General features: G+C 40.4%; 2 protein-coding genes across 3 annotated transcripts in view; one reads left to right on the top strand and one right to left on the bottom strand.

The window, feature by feature from the left end:
• The window catches only part of LOC134205749 (multifunctional protein r), a 98,141-nt gene that overhangs the window by 23,515 nt on the left and 50,031 nt on the right, over nt 1-24,595 (bottom strand). The gene's annotated exons all lie outside the window — the stretch shown is intronic.
• On the top strand, nt 847-22,971 carry LOC134210660 (uncharacterized). 2 transcript variants are annotated; one of them, XM_062686850.1, is made up of 4 exons: nt 847-1,375; nt 20,109-20,246; nt 20,312-22,190; nt 22,257-22,971. In XM_062686850.1, the coding sequence occupies exons 1-4, from the start codon at nt 996-998 to the stop codon at nt 22,818-22,820; spliced, it is 2,961 nt and encodes a 986-aa protein (XP_062542834.1). In that variant the 5' UTR covers nt 847-995; the 3' UTR covers nt 22,821-22,971. The 2 variants fall into 2 exon arrangements, with proteins under 2 accessions (XP_062542834.1, XP_062542825.1); XM_062686841.1 differs by having other exon boundaries at nt 22,239-22,971.

Here is a 24,595-nt window from a genome sequence, read left to right as displayed (position 1 = left end):
AAGAAGAAGAAGGTCTAACTATTCTACAAAGTTGTAGACAATTTAATTCTAAGGATTTTCTCTTGAAAAATATCAATCATATCTCATGTCTAATCCCCGGAAATAGGCAATTAACTTTGATTGAACTATAAATGTGTTCCTTATCTCGATACCTCCCTAACTCGATGTACTAAAGAAGAAAGGTTGACACAATAATCGTTCAAGTTGAAAATGCTTCTAGTGAGTAAGCTTCGAGATACATTTTCAAAATGCTATTAAACACATCGTTTAATGAATGCCCTTGAAACTGCAAAGGGAATGGCAACCATCTAGTATTCTTTTAACCTTGTCTTATAACAATCAGTTCTGAAAACTCTTAAAATTTTGCCAAGTTTATCACATTGATCAACATTGAACTATCTATTCTCATTAAGCATCGTACTTCGTATTGACAGAAATAAAAACCCAAAATCATTCAATATTTTCAGTTGAATAAACAGAGTATTGCAGACACATGCACATTTATAAATCAGGCTTTCATGCAGGTGCAAGATTCATTATTTCAAAACATATTTTATATGGTAAATCTGAAAACCATCAATTCTACAAAACTGAAACCTTACATCACCCAAGTACCTGACAAGGAAAAAAAAAGCGAAAAGCAGTGCGACAAAGATGGCATCATCACCCACACAACTCGGTGCACTTTTCCATCAGCTATCGCATTCCATCGTCCAGACGCGGAGCCCTCCTCCCACCACGATATCTGTGCACTTGTCCGCCGAGCTGCCAACTGATAACGGGAACGGTACGGAAAATGTGAAGCAACCAATTACCAAACCACGTATTCAGTTTGTAAAGCTCGCTCCTTCGTGTCACATCCAGCGTCCGAATCGGTCCTCGATTATCCGCCCAGTGATCATGTCTTCGTGCTACTGTCGCCGTTGTCGGTGTTGACCCCCACTCGCGTTTACCAGCATAGATATTGTACCGATTGTCGTAGATTATCCGCCGCGATGGGCCATTCCACGTCGAAGGAGCCCAAAACCCCCAACAACCCGTGGGAAGCGGAAATCGACCGTAAGAAGCGTCGCGAACAGCATGCCAAGGAGCGAGCTGCCGAGCTGAAACAGCTGGAAAAGCAACGGAAACGGTCCGAGAAGGAAGCCAAACGGGCCCAGCGGAAGAACAACAAGAAGAAACGGAAATCGAAACTCGATCTGCTCAAGGACACCGAACCGCCGCCGATCGTGCGCAAATCGAAAGCACAGCTGGAGGAGAGTGACTACGACTCGGAAGCGATCCGGCGGATGAAGGATCAGCTGGCGTTCAATAGTGATATCTTCGTGCTTAATCAGCTTCTGCTGGGGGTGCAGTTCTGCGGAAATTTCGAAAGGTAGAGCTCATTTTGGGGAAGTGTAGTTGGTATACGGAAGAAAAAGTTATTTATGGAGGAATGAAATCATTGCGAGTGCAAAAATGAACCGAATTGATGAACATTTGGTTTGATTTTTCTCAGTTCAGCAGGCAAAGAAGCTGAAGATGAGTGTCGCGTGTGTGCTCACGTACTAATATCAAAAACTGAGGACGCGCGTTATCAGTTCCGCCTGTTTGACGACAATGTGTTCTACAAGATGTTCTCAAGAGTTTTGCAAAAAAAAGGAACGAATGGGGCTGGAGTTCAGTTTAAACATTCGATGGCCGATAAATGCCAGCAACAACAAAAGGGGTTTTCGGTGAAAGTATAGATCTACGTTATCAGTGTGGGTCCGCTGACAAGTTACATGTGTGCTATGGTTATTAATGCTTGATAGATCAATGAGGGTCAACAGCGTAGAGTGCTTCACCGCTGTGAAGTGCTATCACGAATGAGCTGGAAATGGTGTGATAACGGAATATAGTTTGTGCAAACAAGTGTCAAGTGTCGAAAACAATAATAGAACGTAGCCGATTCTGGATGATTGGATTGATAGCGAAAATTTGGCATGTGAACTCGACTAAAGTGATTCATCTTTAAAACATAAAAGGAATTTCAGTGATTCAGATCTCTTGTTGGTCTTTCATAATGAAGAAGTTGTGGTATTGATTCACCTAAGTTACAATGGCATTGTACGGTCATGAAAATGTCTTCATGTTAACTTGACGAATAATCGATACGCAGTGCTCATCGAATCGCTGAACTCTGGCATGAAACTCACGGAGTACAGACATCATGGCTATGTTGAATTTCTTTACAGCTCTTCAGATGCCAAAAAGCATGTTGTGGTGCTCAGTGGTGATTTGGAATTCCAATTCGTAAGAGCACTACAGTCTTCCGAACATTTTTTTGTTTCAGATGATTAGAAACAAGAAACAGAATCCCAACAATGGCGTATGGCCATTTCAGATTGTAGCTTTGGTCAAAACTCTTATTACATTGTATCTTGAGAAATAACAAAATGTAGCCAAAAAACTCAATAATTGTACAATTAATTGCATATTATTCGGCAACTCGGCCGTTCGAAAATCATGTTTTTGTAAAATATTTTGGCTGTGCACAGCACATGTTTCGAAATGGACGAATTGATATGGAATTTGCGAAAAAGAATCCTCGTGTCTTGAAGCGACTCGAACCCTCAACCTCCTACTCTCTAAATATGCGGGTACAGCAGGTCTGAAACTCGATGGATATGCATAACTGGCTGCGTCGCTGAATAGAATCAAAAGTCAATCATTATAAATCCATTATAAATTCATTCCGAGTCGTGAGTAGAACATATTCAGTATTTTGTTAGAAATACTTAACAGTAACTGTTCGATAGCTAGACTGTGTTTCCTTTTGTTTAAACTCCGAAAATCGCCACACACAATCCGAGCAACCCATCGTTGAGGGACAGACTGTTCGAGCCGAGGCGCAAAAACAACCCTCACCTTTGTAGTTGTACTATCCTCCTTCACAACACGATGCTATGAAAGGGAGCATCGACTTTCTGTTATGTCCGTTCTTGATACCATTATTTTACTGAATCAGTTTTTTTTTACTCAAATTTTTAGTAGTTTAGTAGTTTAGTAGTTTAGTTTAGTTTAGTAATTTTATTGAAAATGAGTCGGATTCGACTCAATTTTGAGTAGTTTATTTTGAGCGTGCTGCAACCATGCACGTAATTTATGAAAAATTGTAAATTAAAAACTACATAAGAATCATGTGATTGGAAGAACTACCAAAACGTTCAGTAGAAGGTCTACCGAATAAAATAACGAAGAAAACCTAGCTTGAAATTTTATGCAGGTTCTATCCTATGACAATTATTGATAAAAAAAAAAGTAAAAGGTCACGAGTCACGACCGCCAATCGGATGTAGGATTACGTGAACTGTAATTTATTTAACTTTGAAATTCTGAATATGTTTACTGACGTTGATCTTAGGCTGCAGTGACAGCTATCAATGCCATCGTTGCAATTGAGCTGCAGTCACCAGACGTTCCATGCGGCTAAAAAAGTTTATTAAAAATTTCACTTAAGTTCCACTTAATGATTTGCAGCTGAAACGCTGATCCCTAAAAATATCCCTCATCCCCAATCCCTAAAAATAAATTTCTTTCAAAAATGCGCCCAGAGCTTCAAATAAGCTTACTTACTTAGGGGTCCTGTACACCTCCGGTGGTGCAAAGGGCCGACATGAAAGATTTCCATCCTGAGCGTTGCCCAGCTATCGCTTTAACCTGTTCCCAGGTTAGATTTCGGTCGACGTTTTATTTCTTTATTGAGGCTTCGCCGCCAAGAGCCTCTGGGTCTGCCTCTGCTGCGATGTCCCGCTGGGTTCCAGTCTAATGCTTGTTTACAGATTTCGTTTCCGCCCCTACGTAGAGTGTGGCCGACCCAGCTCCACTTCCGATCCCGAATTTCTGTTGCTATCGGCCTCTGGTGACAACGACGATGGAACTCGCTGTTTGAGATCCAGTTGTGAGGCCACCAGGCCCGAATTATATACCGCAGGCATCTGTTGATGAACACCTGCAGCCGTTGAGTGTTCTCCAGGTGGCGCCGGGAGTGGGTGGGACAAGTAGGACATGTCCTACGCATGAAAATACCTGGGTAGGACAGTCGAAGCATTGTCCTACCCAGAGATTGAATCCTAAAGAGAAAGAGCAAGTCTCTCACTTATCACTTATCTTATTTATTATACGATATGTAGCATACCGCAAGAAACTTGTTTCCCAAGCTTTCATGATAGAGAACTGATTCGGGATGCTATACTCCATGATAAATTTCTTTTAGAAAGCTCCAAATGCGGAGAGCACTGGCTTTGATGCGTTTCAACTTGTTCTACACCAACACGAAACAGTAATCAACACGAAAGGACCGAAAACAAAGCGAGAATCACCATTTTTCTGTGGGGGCTGCCTATCCGATTCTGTTTTTTTGCACTTTGATAAATTTGTTATCATGGCTTGTTATGATTCGGAACAGTTCTTTTTCTCTTTTTTTTATCGTTGTTATTTATCTATTGAGAGCGATTTCTGCAAACCCTGATCCTACCCATGATTGTGGTAAGAACATACCATATGGATAACTAAAAGATCTAATTACTATCAATACTAGGTAGGGTTCAGGCAGGTATTTTCGTCTTTTCGTCATAGTCTCGAAAACCAATAAAAGAGAAACTTTTTTAACAAACTCATCCGTATCAAATCGTAAGCTCAGGAGATACGTTCTGCTATAGTGGAGTTCTAGCTAAAGGACGTTCCTTTCGATGGTTTTAGCCCCTATGACGATGGACGGAAATACCTGCCGTGTCCCTATTTTAATTTCCAGATCTTTTAAAATATTATTAAAACGTTTCACAGTTAATCTGAAGATTAAAAGTTTATCAGAGGTTAAACTGACAATCGTGAAGGTTTCCAGGACTTGTAAAGGAGAAAACTAATCCGTAAGGCTCCTCAGAATATATGAAGAATTCTTTTCATTTCAAAAAGTGCTCAATGATGTATTGAGATTTTCCAAGAAGTCTTGCAGTTTCTAATAAAATATGCTCTTTCATAAAATTATTGAAAACTCTCTGGAAGTACGTAATTATTTCTGCTAGTTCAAGGAGGCTCAAAGAATTTTTGAAATTGTATAGGGCTGACTGTGAATTATCAAATGTTGAATTTTTAAACAAGGATATAGCTTACCTTAACTTAGGTAAGTCTGCTTTTACTTGTCAATGGTTGCTTGTCCGTAACTGGTTAGAACCCTACAATCCATATGAATAAAGGTTGGTATTTAGGATTTGAGAGAACAATCGCAGAAATATGCGAATATGAAGCAGTTAATGATGATTGTAGCATATCCGGATGTTTGGTAGAAGGCCTATGAGAAGCAGAATTCTGAAGGCTTCTTAGAATTTATTGTAATCTGTAGGAATCACATATATAGTATATAATTACAATTGAAATCTTAGAAGTTAGAAAGAAAAAAGTCTGACATTCGGAGTAACATTCTTCTATACTATTATTGAGCACCCTTAAAGATTTTTGGACGATCATAAGCTTTACTGGTAGATCATAGTGAAGTTTCTGAAGATTTCTAAAGGTTAAAATTCCTAGAAGTTAGTGATATTTGCTTCAAATCTACCAATATTTTATAAAATTTACAGGAATCCATGATCACTTTTGGAAATTCGTAAGCATTGCATTGCAAGACATGCTTTTTGAAATGTTCTCTAAACGCTGGAAATGTAATGATTCTCCTAATAGTCATAGGAAGTTTTATAACTTATCTGAGGGTGTCCGAAAAAATCTCTTGAAATCCGAGACGATCTCCGGAAAGTCTCAGAAATTCCATAGAACTATTTTATACATTTAGTATTCCAGTTTTTGTCCTACCCACGTCTTGAAAGGTTGGCGCGCCTCTGTTCTCCACTGATACACACCATGTTTCGCTAGTGTATAACAGCACAGATTTCACGTTAGAGTTGAAAATTTGTATTTTGGTGCGTTAACTTATCTGCCTGTTTTTCCAAATATTTATTAAACTCGCAAAGGCAGCACTTGCCTTCTTGATCCGTGCGCCTATGTCAATCTTGGTAGCGCCGTCTGACGCCATTTGGCTACCAAGATATTGGAAGCTTTCAACATTCTCCACTGGTTGCTCGGCTACTGTGAAACTGGAAGTGGTCACCGTGTTTACATCCAACGATTTGGTTTTGTTTACTCTGCATATCAGAGCGCCGTTGAGCGAGGAGTGCAACGTCATCAGCCAATTCGAAGAATGGTTATAGGCTGCCATAGCAGCCCGCGGTTTGGTTCACGGTCAATCGCACCTACCAGAATCTCATCGATTACGATGAGGAACAGTGACGGTGATAAAATACATCCTTGCCTCACACCAGCTACGACACGGATAGGGTCGGACAGGACCCCATTGTGCAGCTCTCTACAAAAAGGCCTCATACTGTGCTTCGATGAGGCCGATGATTTTCTCAGGAACCCCCTTGCGTCTCAGGGTGCCCCACATATTCTCGTGATTGAGACGGGCGGAAGCTTTTTCGTAGTCAATGAATACCAAGTAAAGGAACTCTTGGAATTCGTTGGCCTGCTCCAGAATAATACGGAGCGTGACAATATGGTCCACACAGGATCTTCCGGCACGGAATCCGGCATGCTTCCGCCGGAGAGTCGCATCGATCTTCTCCTGAATCCGGGCTAGGATTACTTTGCATAGAACTTTGAGAACGGTACACAGCAACAAAATGCCTCGCCAGTTATCGCATACAGTCAGGTCACCCTTTTTGGGTTTAGTCGCCTAAAAAGTTGAACACGGCGGCATAAGGAGTGTGCATTCTAAACACAATATGATCAGAACACATCGAGTTAGAGAGATATCGAGATAGGGAGGTTATCGAGATGTAGAAAGCCCAAATGTATGTAGATTGAAAAGGCTGAGGAAATCAACGACATAGGGAGAGATATCGAGATATATAACATCGGGATGTAGAGAGCCGACTGTAATAGTTTTGGAAAAAACGGTTTGGAATTCAAATGATGATCATTTGTAATGCGTATGTAAGCCGTCAATGGATACGAGTACGACATCATCGTTCTTGTGGAGACGAATCTCGATGCAACTGTGACGTCAGTACAGCTATTTGGCGAAAACCAGGCAATCTACCGAAACGGTCGTGACGCAACTAATATCCACAAGAAATCAGGAGGTGGTACACACTTAATATTTTTCGTCGAGATCTCACCATTTTTTGTTCATTTTCCCGAGGTGAGCTCCGCCGAGTTTCAGCAAACATGATTTTTGCCGAAATATCAGTAAAAGTGACGTATCGGTTGCTGAGATACGGTAAATATTTTGCTGAAAATCAGTAATAAACAAAATTTTCTGCCGAGATTCAGTTTTTTAATTTACTGAGCTACATTTTGCCGAGCTCGAAAAAGAGAAACTTTGTGTGCCCTCATCGCCGTTCATCGGAAGCTTCTCTTATCGCCAATTCCGTGTGGTGAAAGATCTAAAGCTTGTTTTGGGTTCGAGTTGCGGATTCGTCTCTATTTGTCCCGGATACATTCCTTAAGAATTCCGTTCTAGCTATCTGATCATTAAACATTTCGCCGATGCTATCATAGTGATACCCTCAACTGCGCATGCGATGATGATTCGATTATTGTTTGTGGTGATTTCAATCAAGCTAACCTCGTGTGGAAACAGATTGACCAGAGCTCTGTTATTGTTGAACCCAGTAGCGTTGGTTTGGCGAGCGCCTGCTTACTAGCTGAATTTATAACAGTATTGTCAAGAAATTAATCCCTGGAACAATATATTAGATTTGGTGTTCACCAACGTCGATTTCTGTGTTGTAACTGAAGCTGCTGTCGCTTTATTAACCTCTTGAAATTACACTCATCGTTACCGATAGTGAGCTTTTATTCGATCAAACACTATTCCATTGGACTTCAAGCGCATCGATTTTGCCTCACTACATAACTTCTTAGAGCATGTCGACTGGACCAGAATTCTCACTAATGTTGATGTTGACAATGTTGTTTAAATGTTTTCCGAAGTTGTCTTGAAGTGACTTTCATCGAACGTTCCGAAAAGGCGTTTACCTGCGAAGCCAACCTGGGGGAACGGTAGACTCTGTTCGCTAAAACGCGAGAAAATGCATGCCTGCGTCACTACCGCAGACTACGAACGCCACTTGAAAAGCGTCGTTTTCAAGCTACTAGTGATACATACAGATCGCTCAACAATTATCTTTACATGCAGTATGTCGACAGAATTGATGATGATGGTCCCGCCACATACCCTTACAAAGGGTTGAGCTAGACGATATATTCTAAAATAATTAATCTAACTTAGCAAAATAACAATTTAATCAGATTTGCAAGAAACAAAAACGATCTGACTACCATCGGTATCCTCAGACTAAGGCCTGTACAGTACACAAAAGTCTTCTCCATTCAGCTCGGTTCATGGATGCACGCCGCCAACCATGCAGTCTGCAGAGAGTCCGTAGAGAACTACCGGTCTAATAAGCGTGTTGTAGATAGTCAGTGGCTCACGTTTACTTCTCTTGAACCTCTTCCTTTCATGTCAACCTTCCTTAGATGGTCAACCCCAGGGACTTTATTGTTCTTCAGCCGGCCAATCTCTTCCTGGAATTCCTCGAGATCCGGAACCGGAGCCTATGAACCTAACCGCTAACGGAGTCTACGAAGCACAAAAGCACCCATCGCAGTATTGAGTCAATGCACAATGGTCCCAGAGTTGAATCTAGCAAGACAAAAATATTTGCGCCTTAACTATGAGTTTTAGATATATAGGGTCTTCGGGAAAAAAAAATCATATTTTTTGACGATTTTTCTCCATGTAGTGAAATTAGGGTGGTATCTATATTTCAGAAGTTCATAATATCAACTTTTCAATTTTTCGGTATAGAATTGTGCAATGTTCCACAAAGTTGTAGAGCATTTCATGTTGAGCAACTTTGCCGAAGAAACCATTTTTCTATCACTTATGGTTCACAAGTTATGAGCTTTTTCAATAAATACGTTACAGCGGTCCCTAAAAATTTCTCCCCATAACTTTTTATACATCTATTTCTCGCAAAAACTTAGTTCTGAACACTTTTAGAACTTTTGAAGACGCACATTTTTGTTATAGAACCACGGATCTATCTAACAAAAAAGTTATTTGAGTTTTTCTATGAAAAATATGTTTTTTTTTTTCATATGCAAATATTTCAAAATGAAGCAAACCGCTTTTCAATCTATTAGTTCTATTCGAAAGCTCGCACTTTTCTTCGTTTATGGTGGGTTGGTTTTGGGACATTCTGGGTTATTCAAACCGTCCTTGAGTTCAGAACTTGCGATCTACAGGCACAGCAGTAGATTTTCCAGGTAACCGTAAGCATTTGAAAAATCCGTACAGTTGCACGTAACGCTGTCACAGTGCAAACATGCTTTATTATTGTTTATATTATATTGGCTTATACAGCTTTATATTTAAAAACTATCTTACAATATCTTTTGGTCTTACAGGAGATTTGACGCACATTTTTGGAAACATATCGAAACTTTGGGCAACAGGAGAAGCCTTTAAAGTAGCTATAGCCCTCAAAAAATTAGATGATGAAGAAAATATAAAAACTATATTACGATGTATATTGACTATCTGTTGCGGGAGGCATTTTAACCGATGCTTACAGCAGACAAACGTCGGGCATTCTCAAGCTCTCCGTACAATCGCAACAACCATCCAGGAGCTGTACTGTCCATGGTTAAATATGTTTTAACCGTTTGTTTGAAAAACTGCATAGTGCATATGTTACATTTTTGGCCAAAATGAGATTTTTATATATTGTGGTCCGAGAATACGTATTCTTATTTATTACGTATTTTTTTTCATAAACGTATGATTTTTTTTTCGTTTGTTTGAGAAACTACATGCCTGCACGCACTTTGAAAATCAATGGAGTACTGCTTACAGTTTTCGCACTGGAAGTGCCCCAGGGTGTTGAGTAACTATTGATCTGTATCGAAGAAAACGAAAGATTCGGTTTCAATTTGTTCAAAAATAGTTTATTGTTGTTTTCTCGAAATTGTGTAAAATGGATATATGCAGTTTCTCAAACAAATGATTCATTTAGAAACTTTGAGTGACGAAAGAGCTACATTCGCGGCTGTAGATTTTAACCCGAGCAGGAGCGACGACCTCGATAACAGAAATTGGTATGAACTAGCCTTGCATAAGAGGTAAAATGCCAAAAAAAATACCAAAAACTTACATGCAGGATACTTAAGGCATAACATGCTTAGGCATTTCAATACCAAACGAATAATAATTGGTTATGCATTTGGTATTGAAATTCAATTTAATACCTGAGTATGTAATGGATCAAGTATTGTGCATATGATTTTTTGGTATTATTCCTTTGGTATTTTACTTCTTATGCAGGGCTAGTTCATAACAGAGTATTGTATAAATAACAGAATTAGATATAATTGAGCCAATTTCTCTTGATCGGGAAGTCTCGAGATCCAGGATAGTTTGGATTGCCCAGAATATCTTAAAACTATCCTACGATATCCATTTACCTCCCGGGAGGTGTAATGGATATATAACTGAATGCATGTTGATTGTTGAAACTTTCAGTACTAGAAAACGATTTTCTTCCAGCTGAATATCTTAAATCTTGATCTCAAAGGTAGATTCCCGAGTAGCAGAAATTACCTCAATAATACCTTACTCTGTTATGAACTAGCCTTGCAAAAGAGGTAAAATACCAAAAAATAATTCAAAAAATTTATAGGCACAATACTTTAGGCATACTCTGTTATTACAATATTAAACGCATCACAAATTATTATTCGTTTGGTTAGGGTGGCTCAAATTAGTATGGGAAAAACTTTGTTCAAGTGCAGTGGGGTTTGAGCAAATTTCGTTTCTTTTACCTTTGAAAAGAAATAAATTCACCCCTACAACACTCCAGTAAAATGCTAATATCTTTGCGTAATAAACTCAGCATAACATTCTGTATTTTATTTTACAAGAACTGAATGAGTATCATGGTTCTTGATCGTAAATTGTGCCGTCCAACTGCAAATCACTGTTTTTGGATGTTTCTGCATACATTTTTCCATATAAACTTCCAACGAGTTTAGAACTGCCCAAACGTTGACCGATTTGGCTGAAATTTTGTCCAGAGCATCAGAGCATCAAATAGAACCGAATAATAGGAGTCACCATACGTTTGGTATTGAAATACCTAAGCATATTATGCTTAAAGTATTTTGCATATTAATTTTTGGAATTATTGTTTGGTATTTCACCTCTTATGCAAGTCTATACCATACCAATTTCTGTTATCAAGGTCGTCGCTCCTGCTTGGGTTGAGTTGGCCAGAATATCTCAAAAATATCTTACGATATCCGTTGATCTCCTCGGAGGTGTTATGGATATAATTGAATGCATATTGAAGCTTTGAGTACTGAAAAACGATTTTCTTGCAGCTGTAGATTTCATGTCCTGAACTCAAGGAATGTTTTGATGACCTAGGACGTCCAAGGAAGTTGAAAAATAGTTTACTACACATCACAGTAACTCTACGCATACGTTTGAATAGGTTGTATACTATTTCGCGGAAAAACACTTTGCGGAATTTTTTTTCGCGGTACGACATTCCACGGAATGTACCAAATCTTCGAAAGACATTTCGGGGAATGTACCTTTTCACCGAAAATCATTCCGCGGAATGTTATTTGGCGGAATTCAGTTCGAATAATTATCATTAAAATATTTACCGATTTCTGCTCAATTACATACAATCTGGGCTAAATTCTTTTGGATTGCGATTTAAATAATGAAAGAAGGTAATGCTTTTCTTGAATGACCGCATCCAGTCGGTATAACGCAAAGTGAGAAAACAATGCCTTTTTGAAATGGACACGTTTGCTCGGTATAAAGATAATAAAGGAAGTAGTCCCTTCTATGAATTAACGCATCTGCCCGTTATAAAGCAAAGGGAAAAGATAATGCCTACTTTAAATGGATGCGTCTGCCCTAGAGATGGTCGGGTTTCACATTTTGCAAACCTGAACCCAAACCCGATTTGTAAATTATTGTAAATTATTCCTTCAAATCCAGACCTGACCCGAACCCGGAATAAAAAAATATATCAAACTCGAACCCGACCCGTTCCCGAGAATTTTTGCATTCGTAAATCTGTACTCGACATAAACCCGACAAAATTTTATTATTTAAGCCTACACTAAAGTTTTGCCCAAAAATTCAAAATTCAAAGATATTTTTTTAATAAAAAAATGTAATCCCAAACAACGAACTAGCCTGACAATTAACTAAACTGAATAAATTTTTTTTTTTCTTGAACTCGTTCCCAAAACGGACATTAAAAAACCGTACCCGACCCGAACCCGATATTGTACTAATTTTTCAAACCCGAACCCGTCCCGAACCCGTCGGGTTAAGAGTTTCAAAACCCGAAACCCGACCATCTATAGTTTTCCCGGTATAAGGCAAAATGTGTTTAAAATGCCTTTTCTAAAAAACGCATCTGCCCGATATAAGGCAAAGGGAGGAGTAACGCCTTCTTCGAATTGATGCATCTGCCCGGTAGAAGGCGAAAGGAGATAATAAAACCCTCTTAAAAAGAATGAATTTGCCCGGTATTAGGCAAAGGAAGGGGTAATGGCTTCTTTAAATAATAGCGTCTACCCGGTACAAAGGGAAGCGAGGATATAATGCCATATTTAAATGAATACTTTTACTCGGTATAAAGCGAAAAGAGGAATAACGCTTTCTTTAAATGGATGCATCTGCCCGGTATAAGGTGAAAAGAATTGATAATGCCCTTTATAAGGCAGTGGCAACTATATTGCCACCAACAAAATTATATGTTTTCTATTTATCAACAAAATCTCTACTTATTATTTCCCATGTAGTGGCTTTATTTGCACCCCAGATGAAATTTAAGCCATAAAAAAATTGAAATGTCAATTTGAGAACAGTTTTTTTTACGAACAAATCGTAAGTTTCGAGTGGAAAAAGGATTTTCAGTCATAATTCGTTAAAAAGACGACAAACATATATTTTTTCCCGTTGGTATTAATTATTTTGAATCTCCTGTGTTAGATTATTACGTGATTAGCGTGAAAAAAGCTTTACCTTTCTTTATATTTGGTTTTTTGGATTTTTGACGAAATTGTGTTTTTTTTTCAAATTTTCTTTTTCACTTATAATGCGTTTTCCGATTAGGACTCTTCACCAAAAAAAGTAACGTGCCTTGATTTGACTGGTTTTACGTAAAACCTAATTTAAAAAAATCTTTTATTTATTTTTTTATTGCCTGTTATCTCGCTTGACGGGCAGTGGCAACTGTATTGCCACCAATTTTTCAATGTTTCTGAACTGTTTAATGTATAACAAACATACATTTGGGTTTAATACCATGTCAACATTGTGTCCTCTTGTTGTTTTTGTTGATATATTGTTTAGATTCGTCTGCCTTATAAAGGGTTAAAAGAACGCGTCGGCCCGGTATGAAGCGAAGGAAGGAGTAACGCCTTTTTAAATGAATGTATCTGCCCGGTATAAGGCGAAGGAGTTGATAATAGTCTGTGGGCTTCGTGGCCGTACGGTTAGGGACGTCAATCGTCAATCGGACATCATAAGTGTGCGTTCGATTCCTGCCCCGGTAAGGAGAAAACTTTTCGTGATCGAAAAGTTCTCCACTGGGTGTTATGTGTCCTGTTCGTTGTTTGAGTGTTAAGTGCTCAGTCTGTACGACCTCTGGTCGAAGACGGTGTTCCTGTCCTGTCCTTATGATGCCTTCTTTAAAAGAACGCGTCTGCCCTGTATAAGGTGAAGGGAGGAGTTACGCCTTTTTTAAATGGATGCATCTACCCGGTATAAGGAGAAAGGAACTGGTAATGCCTTCTTTGAATGGATGCGTCTGCCCGGTATCAGGCGAAAGGAATTAATAAAACCTCCTTTCAAAGCACGAATCTGCTCGATATAAGGCGAAGAAAAGGGTAATGCCTTCTTTAAATGGTAGCGCCTGTCCGGTACAAAGCAAGGAGAGAATAAAATGCCATATTTAAATGAATTCGTTTTCTCGGTATAAGACGAAAGGAAGAAATAAAAGATTATTCATAAAAACGTCTATCCGTTACAAAATAAACAGAGGAGATAATCCCTTTATTATATCTGGTCCGTCTGCCAGATATTATAAAGGATTTGTGAGGGGGCAATTGGAATTTTGAAATCTACTTCTTCTACTTGTTCTAAAAAACTCAGATGTCAATAGGTACATTGTGTGGAAGATTATGATTTGAAAAATGTATTGGAGGTAACTACTATCCTTAGATGTGACTTGAACCCAAGTTGTTGAGTACTGAGGCTCGTGGGTTTGAGTGCCATCGAAGGAATGTAGTTACCTTCAATACATTTTTTAAATCATAATCTTCCACATAAAATACATATTCACATCTGAGTTTTTCAGAACATTGTAAATTATTGTTCAAGTCGGGTTGCCTAATATCCGGAAAATAGGCAATTACATTTGATTTAACCCTTCTTCTACATATTCTGGGAGGCCTTCCTTAGCCGCGCGGGAAGTTGTGTGGCTGCCAAGAAAGACTATGCTGAAGGAGGCTGGGTTCAACTTCTGGCCCGGTCAAAAGTTTCATCGTGGTAACCTCGTGTTATACGAATGCAAAAAAAAATAGTAACTTGGCTTATAAACTTCGCGGGTAATAATTGTGGAAATGCTGAATGAATACTAGGCTATCATTATTAATTTTCCGCGCAGTAGTACATTCCGCCAAAATCAGTCGGCGATAAGGTACAAACCGTTATTGTTATTCCGCGAAATGTTCCACCGCGAAAATGAACTCCGCGAAATAGTTTTCGGCGAAATGTTATACAATCGTTTGAATAAATATCTTAATTTGAAACAATACAATCCGTAGTCAATACACCTGAAATTTCCACCTTCGTAACTTCACCATGTTCATGACGTTCTAGGTTGTCGTAGGGCCTTGATCGCCCATGCCTGATATTTTTCCCTGATAGGAGAGTTAATTTCAAGCATTTTGATAGTGTTCACTTTTATACATCGTGCGACTTTATACACCTATTTTTATGTATGACCCCGTGAGCCTAAAATCATTAGGAGCGTTATAAAATTTAAAATTTTACTTGTTACTATAAATGATTTGAATTCCGGAACAATTTGGAGAACCTATAAGAGTGCGTAGTTGATCTGCTGGACCACTTGATCTAAACTCCAGAACAATTTGGAGAGCCTAGAACATCTGTACCAAACTAATTTGAACTGCATATGATATGCAAAAGCATAAAATATTTGTATGGACATGTTGGGTTGATTCTGGTTTGATACCAAGTGTAGTTGGGTGCATCCTCCTTAGCCTAGCGGTAAGATGCGCGGCTATAAAGCAAGAGCATGCTGAGGGTGGTTGGGTTCGATTCCTGGTGCTGATCTAAGCAATTTTAGGTTTGGAAATTGTCTAGACTTCCCTGGACATCGTGTTAGCCTCATGACATACGAATGCAAAAATGGTAACTTGGCTTAGAAACCTCGTGGTTAATAACAGTGAAAGTGCTGAATGAACACTTAGAAGCGAGTTGGCAATGTCCCGGTGGGTGATGTAATGCCAATAAGAAGAAGAAAAATCAGGCGTAGACAAATTGATCTGAATTCCAGAACATTTTGTAGAACCTAGAACAGTGTTGCTCAGCATTTTGGGCGTTTTTCTCCTTAATTTGCTTGTTACTCAATGAAAAAGAGCTTTCTTCCATCAAGCTAGCGCTTGGACGAAAGCTTTCTATTATATCTGTCAGCTGAGGGTATTAAAACGAATATTGGTGTTGAAATCACTCCGTACGACTTGATCTAAGTAAAATAACACCTTTGTTTTACTTTGATAGTTTCGTACGGAGTGAGTTCAACACCAATATCCATTTTATTACCCTCAGCAGATAGATAAATTAAAAAAAGCTTGTGAATCGTTCAGAAAGCTCAATTTACTGCATCTAATCCCACAACAGTAAAATAGGCTTCACTATCTTGCTTATCTGTGGGAGGCTGGAAATTGAAAATTGACAAACGAATTACAAAATCAGCTGAAATGCAAATGTTACAAATATACGATCATGGGCAGTACATCACTTCAGTAAAAAACTAATAACTTCGTCGGGTAAACTATAATCTTCTCGTGGTTTTTGGCATAACATCCGGTATATAATTCTACAGGAACTGGATGAGTATCATAGCTCTTCATCGTAAATGGTGCTAGCTAGTTACACATTACTGTTTTTCGATGTTTTCCAATTTTGCTGAAATTTTGTCTATAGCATCAAGGCGTCAAATAGTTTGGAATAATAGGGCGGATCTAACAAAGAAACGGAAAACCAAATCGACCACGTTTCAATCGACGGAATATTCTTCACCGACATCACGAACGTCCGCACTTAATGCAGTGCGAATATTGAATCCGACCACTACCTCGTTGCAGTATGTCTGCGGTTTTCGACGGTGTACAACACGCGTTGAAGTCGGACGCCGCGGCTTAACATTGGGCGGCTATAAGACGATAGACTAGCCCAAGGATACGCGCAGCAGCTGGAAGTGGCACTTCTAACGAAAGAGCAGCTAGACGCAGCGTCTCTTGAAGATGGCTGGAGAGATATTCGATCTGCCATTGGAAGCACCTCAACCGATGCACTTGACACGGTGCCCCTGGATCAGAGAAATGACTGGTATGACGGCGAATGTGAGCAGACGATTAATCAACATGCGGTTTTCACTGAGTAAAAGCTGTCGAGTATCCCTTTTAACTATGTAGGTTTTCTTTTAACATGCGCTTGATGGGGAAGCATCATTAACAGTATAATGAAAAAATAAATTTCCCCATACTAATTTGCATGCAAACTTGAAACGGCTTGTTAAATCAGTTTTAATCCAAATGAGCTCAAATTTTCAGAGGACACTCAGAACATGGTAAAGAATCAGATGAGCACTGTGGAGCAAAATCGATTTTTTGAACCACCCTAATAGATCGTGTTAGCCTCATGATATACGAATGCAGAAATGGTAACTTGGCTTAGAAACCTCGCAGTTAATAACTGTGGTAGTGCTTAATGAACACTAAGCTGCGAGACGGCTCTGCCCCAGTGTGGGGATGTAATGCCAATAAGAAGAAGAACGGAGGAAGCCTACATCAGACTGAAGAGGGAAGCTAAGCGGATCGTACTAGTCATCAACACGTCGAAGACGAAGTACATGATAGGAAGGGGTTCAAGAGAAGACAATGTGAGCCACCCACCTCGAGTTCGTATCGGTGGTGACGAAATCGAGGTTGTAGAAGAATTCCCGCTTAACTTTTCAAAAGGACCTAAGTAACATTTTTTCGTGAATTAATTTGAATAGCGCAATCGAAAGCTTTCATGTTGTTTTGTTGATTGCGCTATTCAAATTAATTCATGAAAAAAATGTTACTTAGGTCCTTTTGAAAAGTTAAGCGAGAATTTGTGTACTTGGGCTCACTGGTGACTGCCGAAAATGATACCAGCAGAGAATTTTGGAGACGCATAGTGGCTGGAAGTCGTACGTACTATGGACTTCGCAAGACGCTCCGATCGAATAGAGTTCGTCGCCGTACCAAACTGACAATCTACAAAACGCTCATTAGACCGGTAGTCCTCTACGGACACGAGACCAGGACCATGCTCGTGGAGGACCAACGCGCACTTGGAGTTTTCGAAAGGAAAGTGCTGCGTACCATCTATGGTGGGGTGCAGATGACGGACGGTATGTGGAGGAGGCGAATGAACCACGAGTTGCATCAGCTGCTGGGAGAACCATCCATCGTTCACACCGCCAAAATCGGACGACTGCGGTGGGCCGGGCACGTAGCCAGAATGTCGGACAGTAACTCGGTGAAAATGGTTCTCGACAACTATCCGACGGGCACAAGAAGCCGAGGTGCGCAGCGGGCAAGGTGGATCGATCAGGTGGAAGATGACTTGCGGACCCTCCGTAGACTGCGTTGTTGGCAACGTGTAACCATGGACCGAGCCGAATGGAGAAGACTCTTATATACCGCACAGGCCACTTCAGCCTTAGTTTGAATAAATAATAATAACAGGGCGGACCATCAAAAAATTGGAAAAAGTGTTTTTTGAGCCACCTTAATGGACATGTTGGTTTGATTTTGGATTATTATCAGGCGTAGTTGACCTAGTAGACCAATTGATCTGAACTTCAGAACAATTTGGAGAGCCTAGAACATCTGCATCAAACTAATTTGAACTGAATATGATAGGCAAATGCATAAAAGACTTGTATGGACATGCTGGGTTGATTTTGGTTTAATACCAGACGTAGTTGGCCTTGTAGACCAAATGATCTGAATTTCAGAACAATTTGGAGAACCTAAAACATATGCAATTAGTTAATTTAGACTGCACATAACATGCAAGGGCTATAGGAATTTGTTTAGACATGTATTTGCCTTGAAACTACCTAAGTATCCAAAAGTTCCTTTAAGAGTACGTTTGTCGCTTAAACAGCTTCACTGAGCTGCTTGAGCGAAAAACGTACTCCTAAAGGAACTTTTGATTACTTGGGTAAGCGTTGTTGACCTTGTAGAACAGTTTTTTTTTAATTTATTGAACGACTACTCAGTCTTGCAATTGTTACAACGAGTGTTTATTTACCCGACGTTTCGACACGGGGATTGTCATAAACACTCGTTGTAATAATTATAGGACAAAGTAGCTTTTCAATAAATAAAATTTAAACGTACAGTCGATCCATAATCAGTAAACTACACAATGGCAGCCATACGACAATCGTTCTTTCTGAACAGTTTGAAGAGCCTACAACATCTGCATCAAACTAATTTGAGCTGCACATAATTCGCAAGGAATCAAAGGACTTGTATGAACATGCTGAGTTGATTCCGATTGGATACCAGGCGTAGTTGACCTGCTAGACCAAATGATCTGAACTCCAGAACAATCTAAAATTGCTTTTATGCTTATATGCTGCTAAACAGTTTTTGCAATATCTATAGGTATACCTATCGTTTCCCCTAAGAGTGTCATTTTTGCCTGAAAAACACTCATGGAGTCAATAAGATATCGTAATAACTTAGATTATCATAATAACTTAGTGTTTTGACTTATCTGAACATGCAAACATGGAAGTGACTTCAACGCCGTCAAAGCGATGATCCCCTTCCTACTTTGTGACCAAAAAATCTCGGAATTTTCAAACTACAAATGCAACACATGAGCAACGTCGACCAGTGTAATTATTGAGTTGATTAATCTTTATCTCAGCAACCGATAACGTTGAACACAATCAACTTTATCGGCGATAAGGATAAATTAACGATTAATAACCCCGATCCGACTCAAGCCGTGTCAAGCACGAGACACTGAAGACGGCCTTACTGTTGAGGTCGAAATACGTATCTGTCAAGGTACAATCAAGTGGTGGAATTAAATGGGATAGTACGAACTCGTCCTACACGACAAGTGTAGGAACATAATGTTTACCTCGCTGGCCAGAGAATAGCAGAATTTTTCACGATAACGTTCTGTGTTCTCTAAGGATTGGCCAAAGGACTGCACTTATCAGTTCACAGAGAAACAAATCATAATGCTGGATACACCAAACTATTTCTTTTAACACTTCATATTCGTTTCAGCAATACTCCAATGGGTATGGAATCATAACGGTCCATTGAATAATATTGCGTCGTGCCACATTCTTTCGACGTCTAGACAGGGAAACGTAAGAAGCATACCTTTAAGTAAAATATCACATGGTACACATGTTATGAAGGTTAGCCTGACGACAAAGTTAATGAAAATCTCATGTTATCGCAGGTTTCGTAATTCCACGCGTTCCTAATGTCAACACAGTCACCAATTCATGAACATATCGCACGTAAAAAAACACCCAAACCCATGAAGATATCGTCACTGAGTTCTATGACGTCGCCTGCGTCGTCTTCTGCTTATCAATGCAGTTCCTTATCACAGCCATTAACAATGTTCCACTAATTGCCAACTATCTCATCGATTTGCCCTTTCTTATTCATTTACTCTACAGAGACATGTGGGATGCCGTGGAAAGGAACCGACGTGAAGAAAACAATCGCAATGGCAATATATCCCGCCACTGCAAAACGGTCATCCTGCCGGATAGACTTCAGGACGCAGTTGATCAAAGAGTCAAATTTTTGGCCAAGTAAGTGGTTTTGAAACAATTGTTCCTAGAACTAATAATGATCACTGACTCAATATTATTTTTAGACACGGCCCTCAGAAGAACTCACTACAGTCGTTACATACGCAAACCTGCTACGTCATTCACGAAAACATTGAAATTTCAAATCCTGGGGAGACTTCGGTCTACAGCATCCTGACGGATGCTCCGGTGTACAAACTGGAGCTGGAAGACGGATTAGATGAAAAAATTAGATCATCCAGTAAACGAAGAAGCGCAAACGTCCATTACGGATATGTGAAACTGAAAAGCGTAGAGTACATCAAACCCAACAACCCATCACCGCTGGATGCCATAGACCGAGCCAATGCAGGCATATACGGGGAGTCCAGTGGATTGAAAAGTAATCTACCGAAGCAACAGAATGGGAAGTCCAGTAGCACCAGCGACAGCGATACTATGGACGAGGAAGATGATGACGACGATGACGAGAACAATGCACCGATAGTCAACTTTGGAAAACTCAAATTTAGAGATAGCATAGCTATGAAATTGCCAAAATTGGCAAATGGAGGAGGAATTTACGGGTCAAACTTTTTGCTCAATCCTTCAACTTCTACGGGTTCCACGTCACCTCCGAGCAGCGAATATGATTACGCGTACATAACGGCAATAAACACTCATCAACCACTTAGCGTTATGAAGAGTGTGAGTGATGATCAACCTGTCAGTACGACTGTGCTGCCGGATTACTGCGTAACAACGATCAACTGCTCTTCCGAATTGAATCAAGGGTACTACTCTGATGATGAATCGGATGCTGATAAACTTTTATACCTAGCTAAAAATGGACTTCCAATGAAGTCTAGTCAAACGGAATACATCACCGAACAAAAACAATATCTGAACTCAAAGGGATTTTTGGCATATTTCATAAACCTTTTCCAAGAGACCCTTGCATACGACTTAGGAATCAAAAAGGATAGCCTAGACAATGCCACCTGGAGAGGTGCCGTCATTTACTGTGACCAATGGGAAATCATCCCGGCAATTGTTTGTCCTTGGCCTCGGGAAGCCGCGGAATGGATCGAACGTAAACGAGAAGTCAAAGTCAACCCTTTGACCAAACAAAAGTTCCAATGGCCAACGGCACCGATGATTCAGAAAATCAAATCTTTCGGGTGTCACGTAATTCCCACAGGGTATGCCCCAAAAGTGGGCACCAATCGTCATCGTCAGCTGGAGTGGAAAATCGTCTTTCCGGAAGCAGAACGCTACCTTGAAAGCTGCCTCACCAACACTCAAGTCAAGATCTATATGCTCACCAAACTACTGCTGAAAACTTTTGTTGATCCCACTCTCATCACCAATATGAACATGTTTGGCAACGAACATCTGCGGGCACATCTTTTCTGGCAGTGTGAAAGCAACTACGCTGCGTGGCCTGAGGACTACATTGGAGAAGCTTTGCTTCGCTTTCTGAATGGACTTTTGGATCGCATTAAAACTCACAAGCTTCCGGATTTCTTCCTGCCCAGTCGAAACCTATTCGAAAACATCCCGGAGCGGGTGCTGGTGGAGTTGCACAAACGTATATTCCGGATCACGGAGAACCCCGTCATGCATCTGATGGTGGCCTTGAGGAACATGAAACTGCCCGCCGGTCAGACGACATTCTACCCGAAGCTGAAGATTAAGCGAATCTACTCGGTGATGATAATCGATAATCCTTTGAAAATTATCAATCCTCGCTTCCGAGATGAGGATGAAAATTTGGCTGCTGAAGACTCCGCAACGGAAGATCAAGAAAAGGAGGTTGCCGTCGGATCGATTGCGTACTTTAATAAGCAGGAGGTTGAATCCCGAAAGCAGAGAACGAGAATCGTTCGATTCATGGAAGCCGAGAAGAGGAAGATCGAGCAGCTGGATGAGAGGAAGGCTTCGATAGATTCTATTGATTTGATGGTTAGTATCAAAAGCGCATAACGGCGGTGTCAACAACATTTAACTCAGTTCCGTTTTAATTTTCAGTTCAATCCACTGAAGCACATGGAGAACCTGCGTCGACAGCTGATCTACAACGTTTTCGTGCAACATTTCATCGAGATGGCGCAAGTTTCGTACGTTTTCAGATCGCTCAACCAAGGCCTAATTTATTTGAAACAGGCTGAGCGCCTGTGCAGCCTCCTCGCCGACGATCATGGCATTGAAGAGTCCCGTCTATTTCTATCGAAGATCTTCAGTCTCAGGAACGAAATCCAAAAGGCGATCAGCAACGGATCTTACCGTCCTGCATTACCGAAAAGAGCCAGCTCTTCGGTGCAGAGTCCCCAGCAGCGACGCTTGCGGATGAAGTCATCACCTAAGCCGGCTGGACGCAAAGGCCGCCCCTCGTACAGCAATGTGAGTCCGGATTCGTTTTCACCAGAGGACAGCCCTCGGCAAGTACCGGAAAGAGTTAGGAAACGTTCGCCACGCCAGGTGGCAACCACGGCGCAAGTTCACCATGCGGCACGGATATCTCCACAGGCTTCGACGTCCGACGAGCAGGAGGACATATCGATGCTTCTGGGGAACATGACCATCAGCGCATGAATGCTATGAGCTAAGATTTTGAATTATATAACTGGCTTGATTGAGTGATTACATACATTTTTAGACCAACTTCTGTGATATCGAAAATGCTTTGTGTTATATTGAAACACTTTTGAATAGTTATGAGAAGATTTGTGCAGCTCTAAATAAAAAGTAGATTTACTTATACCTCTTGTGTCTTCTTGTATGATACATTCCGTGATATTTTTCAACTTACAAACAGTGATGGAAATTGGTTTGCCTACTCCACAAAACGAAATGCTCGCAAACAATTTTTTTGATGGTTTTTTATTCTTTCTACTCTTGGACAAACCCAATTTTTTTTCGTGAAACAGCACAAGTCATTCTGATTAGCAAAAATGCATTAGGCGGCTACAAAAAAAGGGAGTGAGTTCTAGTAATGGACCTCTTACCGACTAAAATTTACTTCAGTCGCTCCGTTAGAGCGAGCCTTTTGACAAATTGTAGTTCTGCTGCACCAGATGACAAGCAACAAGTACCAGCTCGTGTTTCGTACATAAAGCTTGCCAAAACATTCATTTTTACCAATAGAGAAAGAATTTTAAAATGATGTAACTAGCATGCCTATTATGGCCACCCCCCGGGTCCATAATACGCGACGTCGAGTTTGTTTATATATGTTTTATGGTCCCCCATTTGATTTACATGTTCCTTGTGCCTATAATGGAGCCCCCCCCCCCTTGTGTGCTAGTAATAGACCCTTTAGTTAATTTACATTTACAAATTAGTTAATATAACTAAATTTCTCCTTCCCTGTCCATAACAAATGTATGGAACTGCTATTCTGTTATATGAAGCCGACCCGACAGAAGTTTGCAGAAACTAGTCGATTCCAGCGTTTAATTTGGGATTCGGTTCAGAAGGTCCATTACTAGCACTCACTCCCTATGTTCGTTTCTCCGGTCCCTATCAACAGGGCTAGGGCTGGCATCTTAGACATTTTTGCCACAGTTCGACGAATGACGTTTGGTCAAATGACATTTAGTCGAAAGGACATTTGGTCGGATGAACATTTAGTCGAATGGACACTTGGTCGAATGGACAGTTAGTCAAATGGAAATGTAGTCGAATGTTGAAAGCGTTTGGCATAAGTTGGGCATAAGTACGTTAGGCATAATGGACGTTAGGCATAACGTATGTTAGGCATAATGGACGTTTGGCATAATTCTGCTTTCTTTATGTCATGGGCTGTTCTTTGGGTCATTCGGGATCCGGACAGCGACGACAGCAACAATCTTTATCTTGTAATTGAAATATAGTTTAACAGAACAAACTGCAACGGTCCGGATCGAAATGAAACGGCATGGCACCAAAGCAACAGAAGGAGAAGATCGAGAAGCAGCCCAGCCTAGAAGACATCGCAGCAGTGCTGAGCTAAGACCGGCAACAGCAGCAGAGCCTTGCCGCAAAAGAGTTAATTTTCGGCCAAGAAGGGTTAATGGTAAATTTCTTGGCAATTGATTGACATTGGTCGCTGGACCGTCGGTCACTGCATTAAGGCAGTTCCCATCCCGCTGGTTCCAATGGGGAAACAGCACTCGTTCGGCGAATATGCTGCATGGAGGCAGCTTTGGATTCTTGCTCCACCCCGGAATACCCAGCAGAAGTTACAGTCCAATGCAACATGACGCTACATGTTTTGGTCCGATCGAACCGGATGCCCATCGCTTGGAATTGGTGCACATTCATCGCTTGGTGAAGCAAACGCAGCTAGATTGATCGGGTGGAATGACTGGCGAAAAAAAAACCGACGA

This window comes from Armigeres subalbatus, chromosome 1, assembly GCF_024139115.2.
Source record: "Armigeres subalbatus isolate Guangzhou_Male chromosome 1, GZ_Asu_2, whole genome shotgun sequence".
NCBI lineage: Eukaryota > Metazoa > Arthropoda > Insecta > Diptera > Culicidae > Armigeres > Armigeres subalbatus.
This window is presented reverse-complemented; position numbering and strand designations above follow the sequence as displayed.

Coding starts and splice junctions, on each gene's coding strand:
- LOC134210660 (XM_062686841.1), top strand. CDS start 996: ATGGGCCATTCCACGTCGAAGGAGCCCAAAACCCCCAACAACCCGTGG. Junction 1,376..20,108: donor TTCTGCGGAAATTTCGAAAG/GTAGAGCTCATT, acceptor TTTACTCTACAG/AGACATGTGGGATGCCGTGG. Junction 20,247..20,311: donor AGAGTCAAATTTTTGGCCAA/GTAAGTGGTTTT, acceptor TATTATTTTTAG/ACACGGCCCTCAGAAGAACT.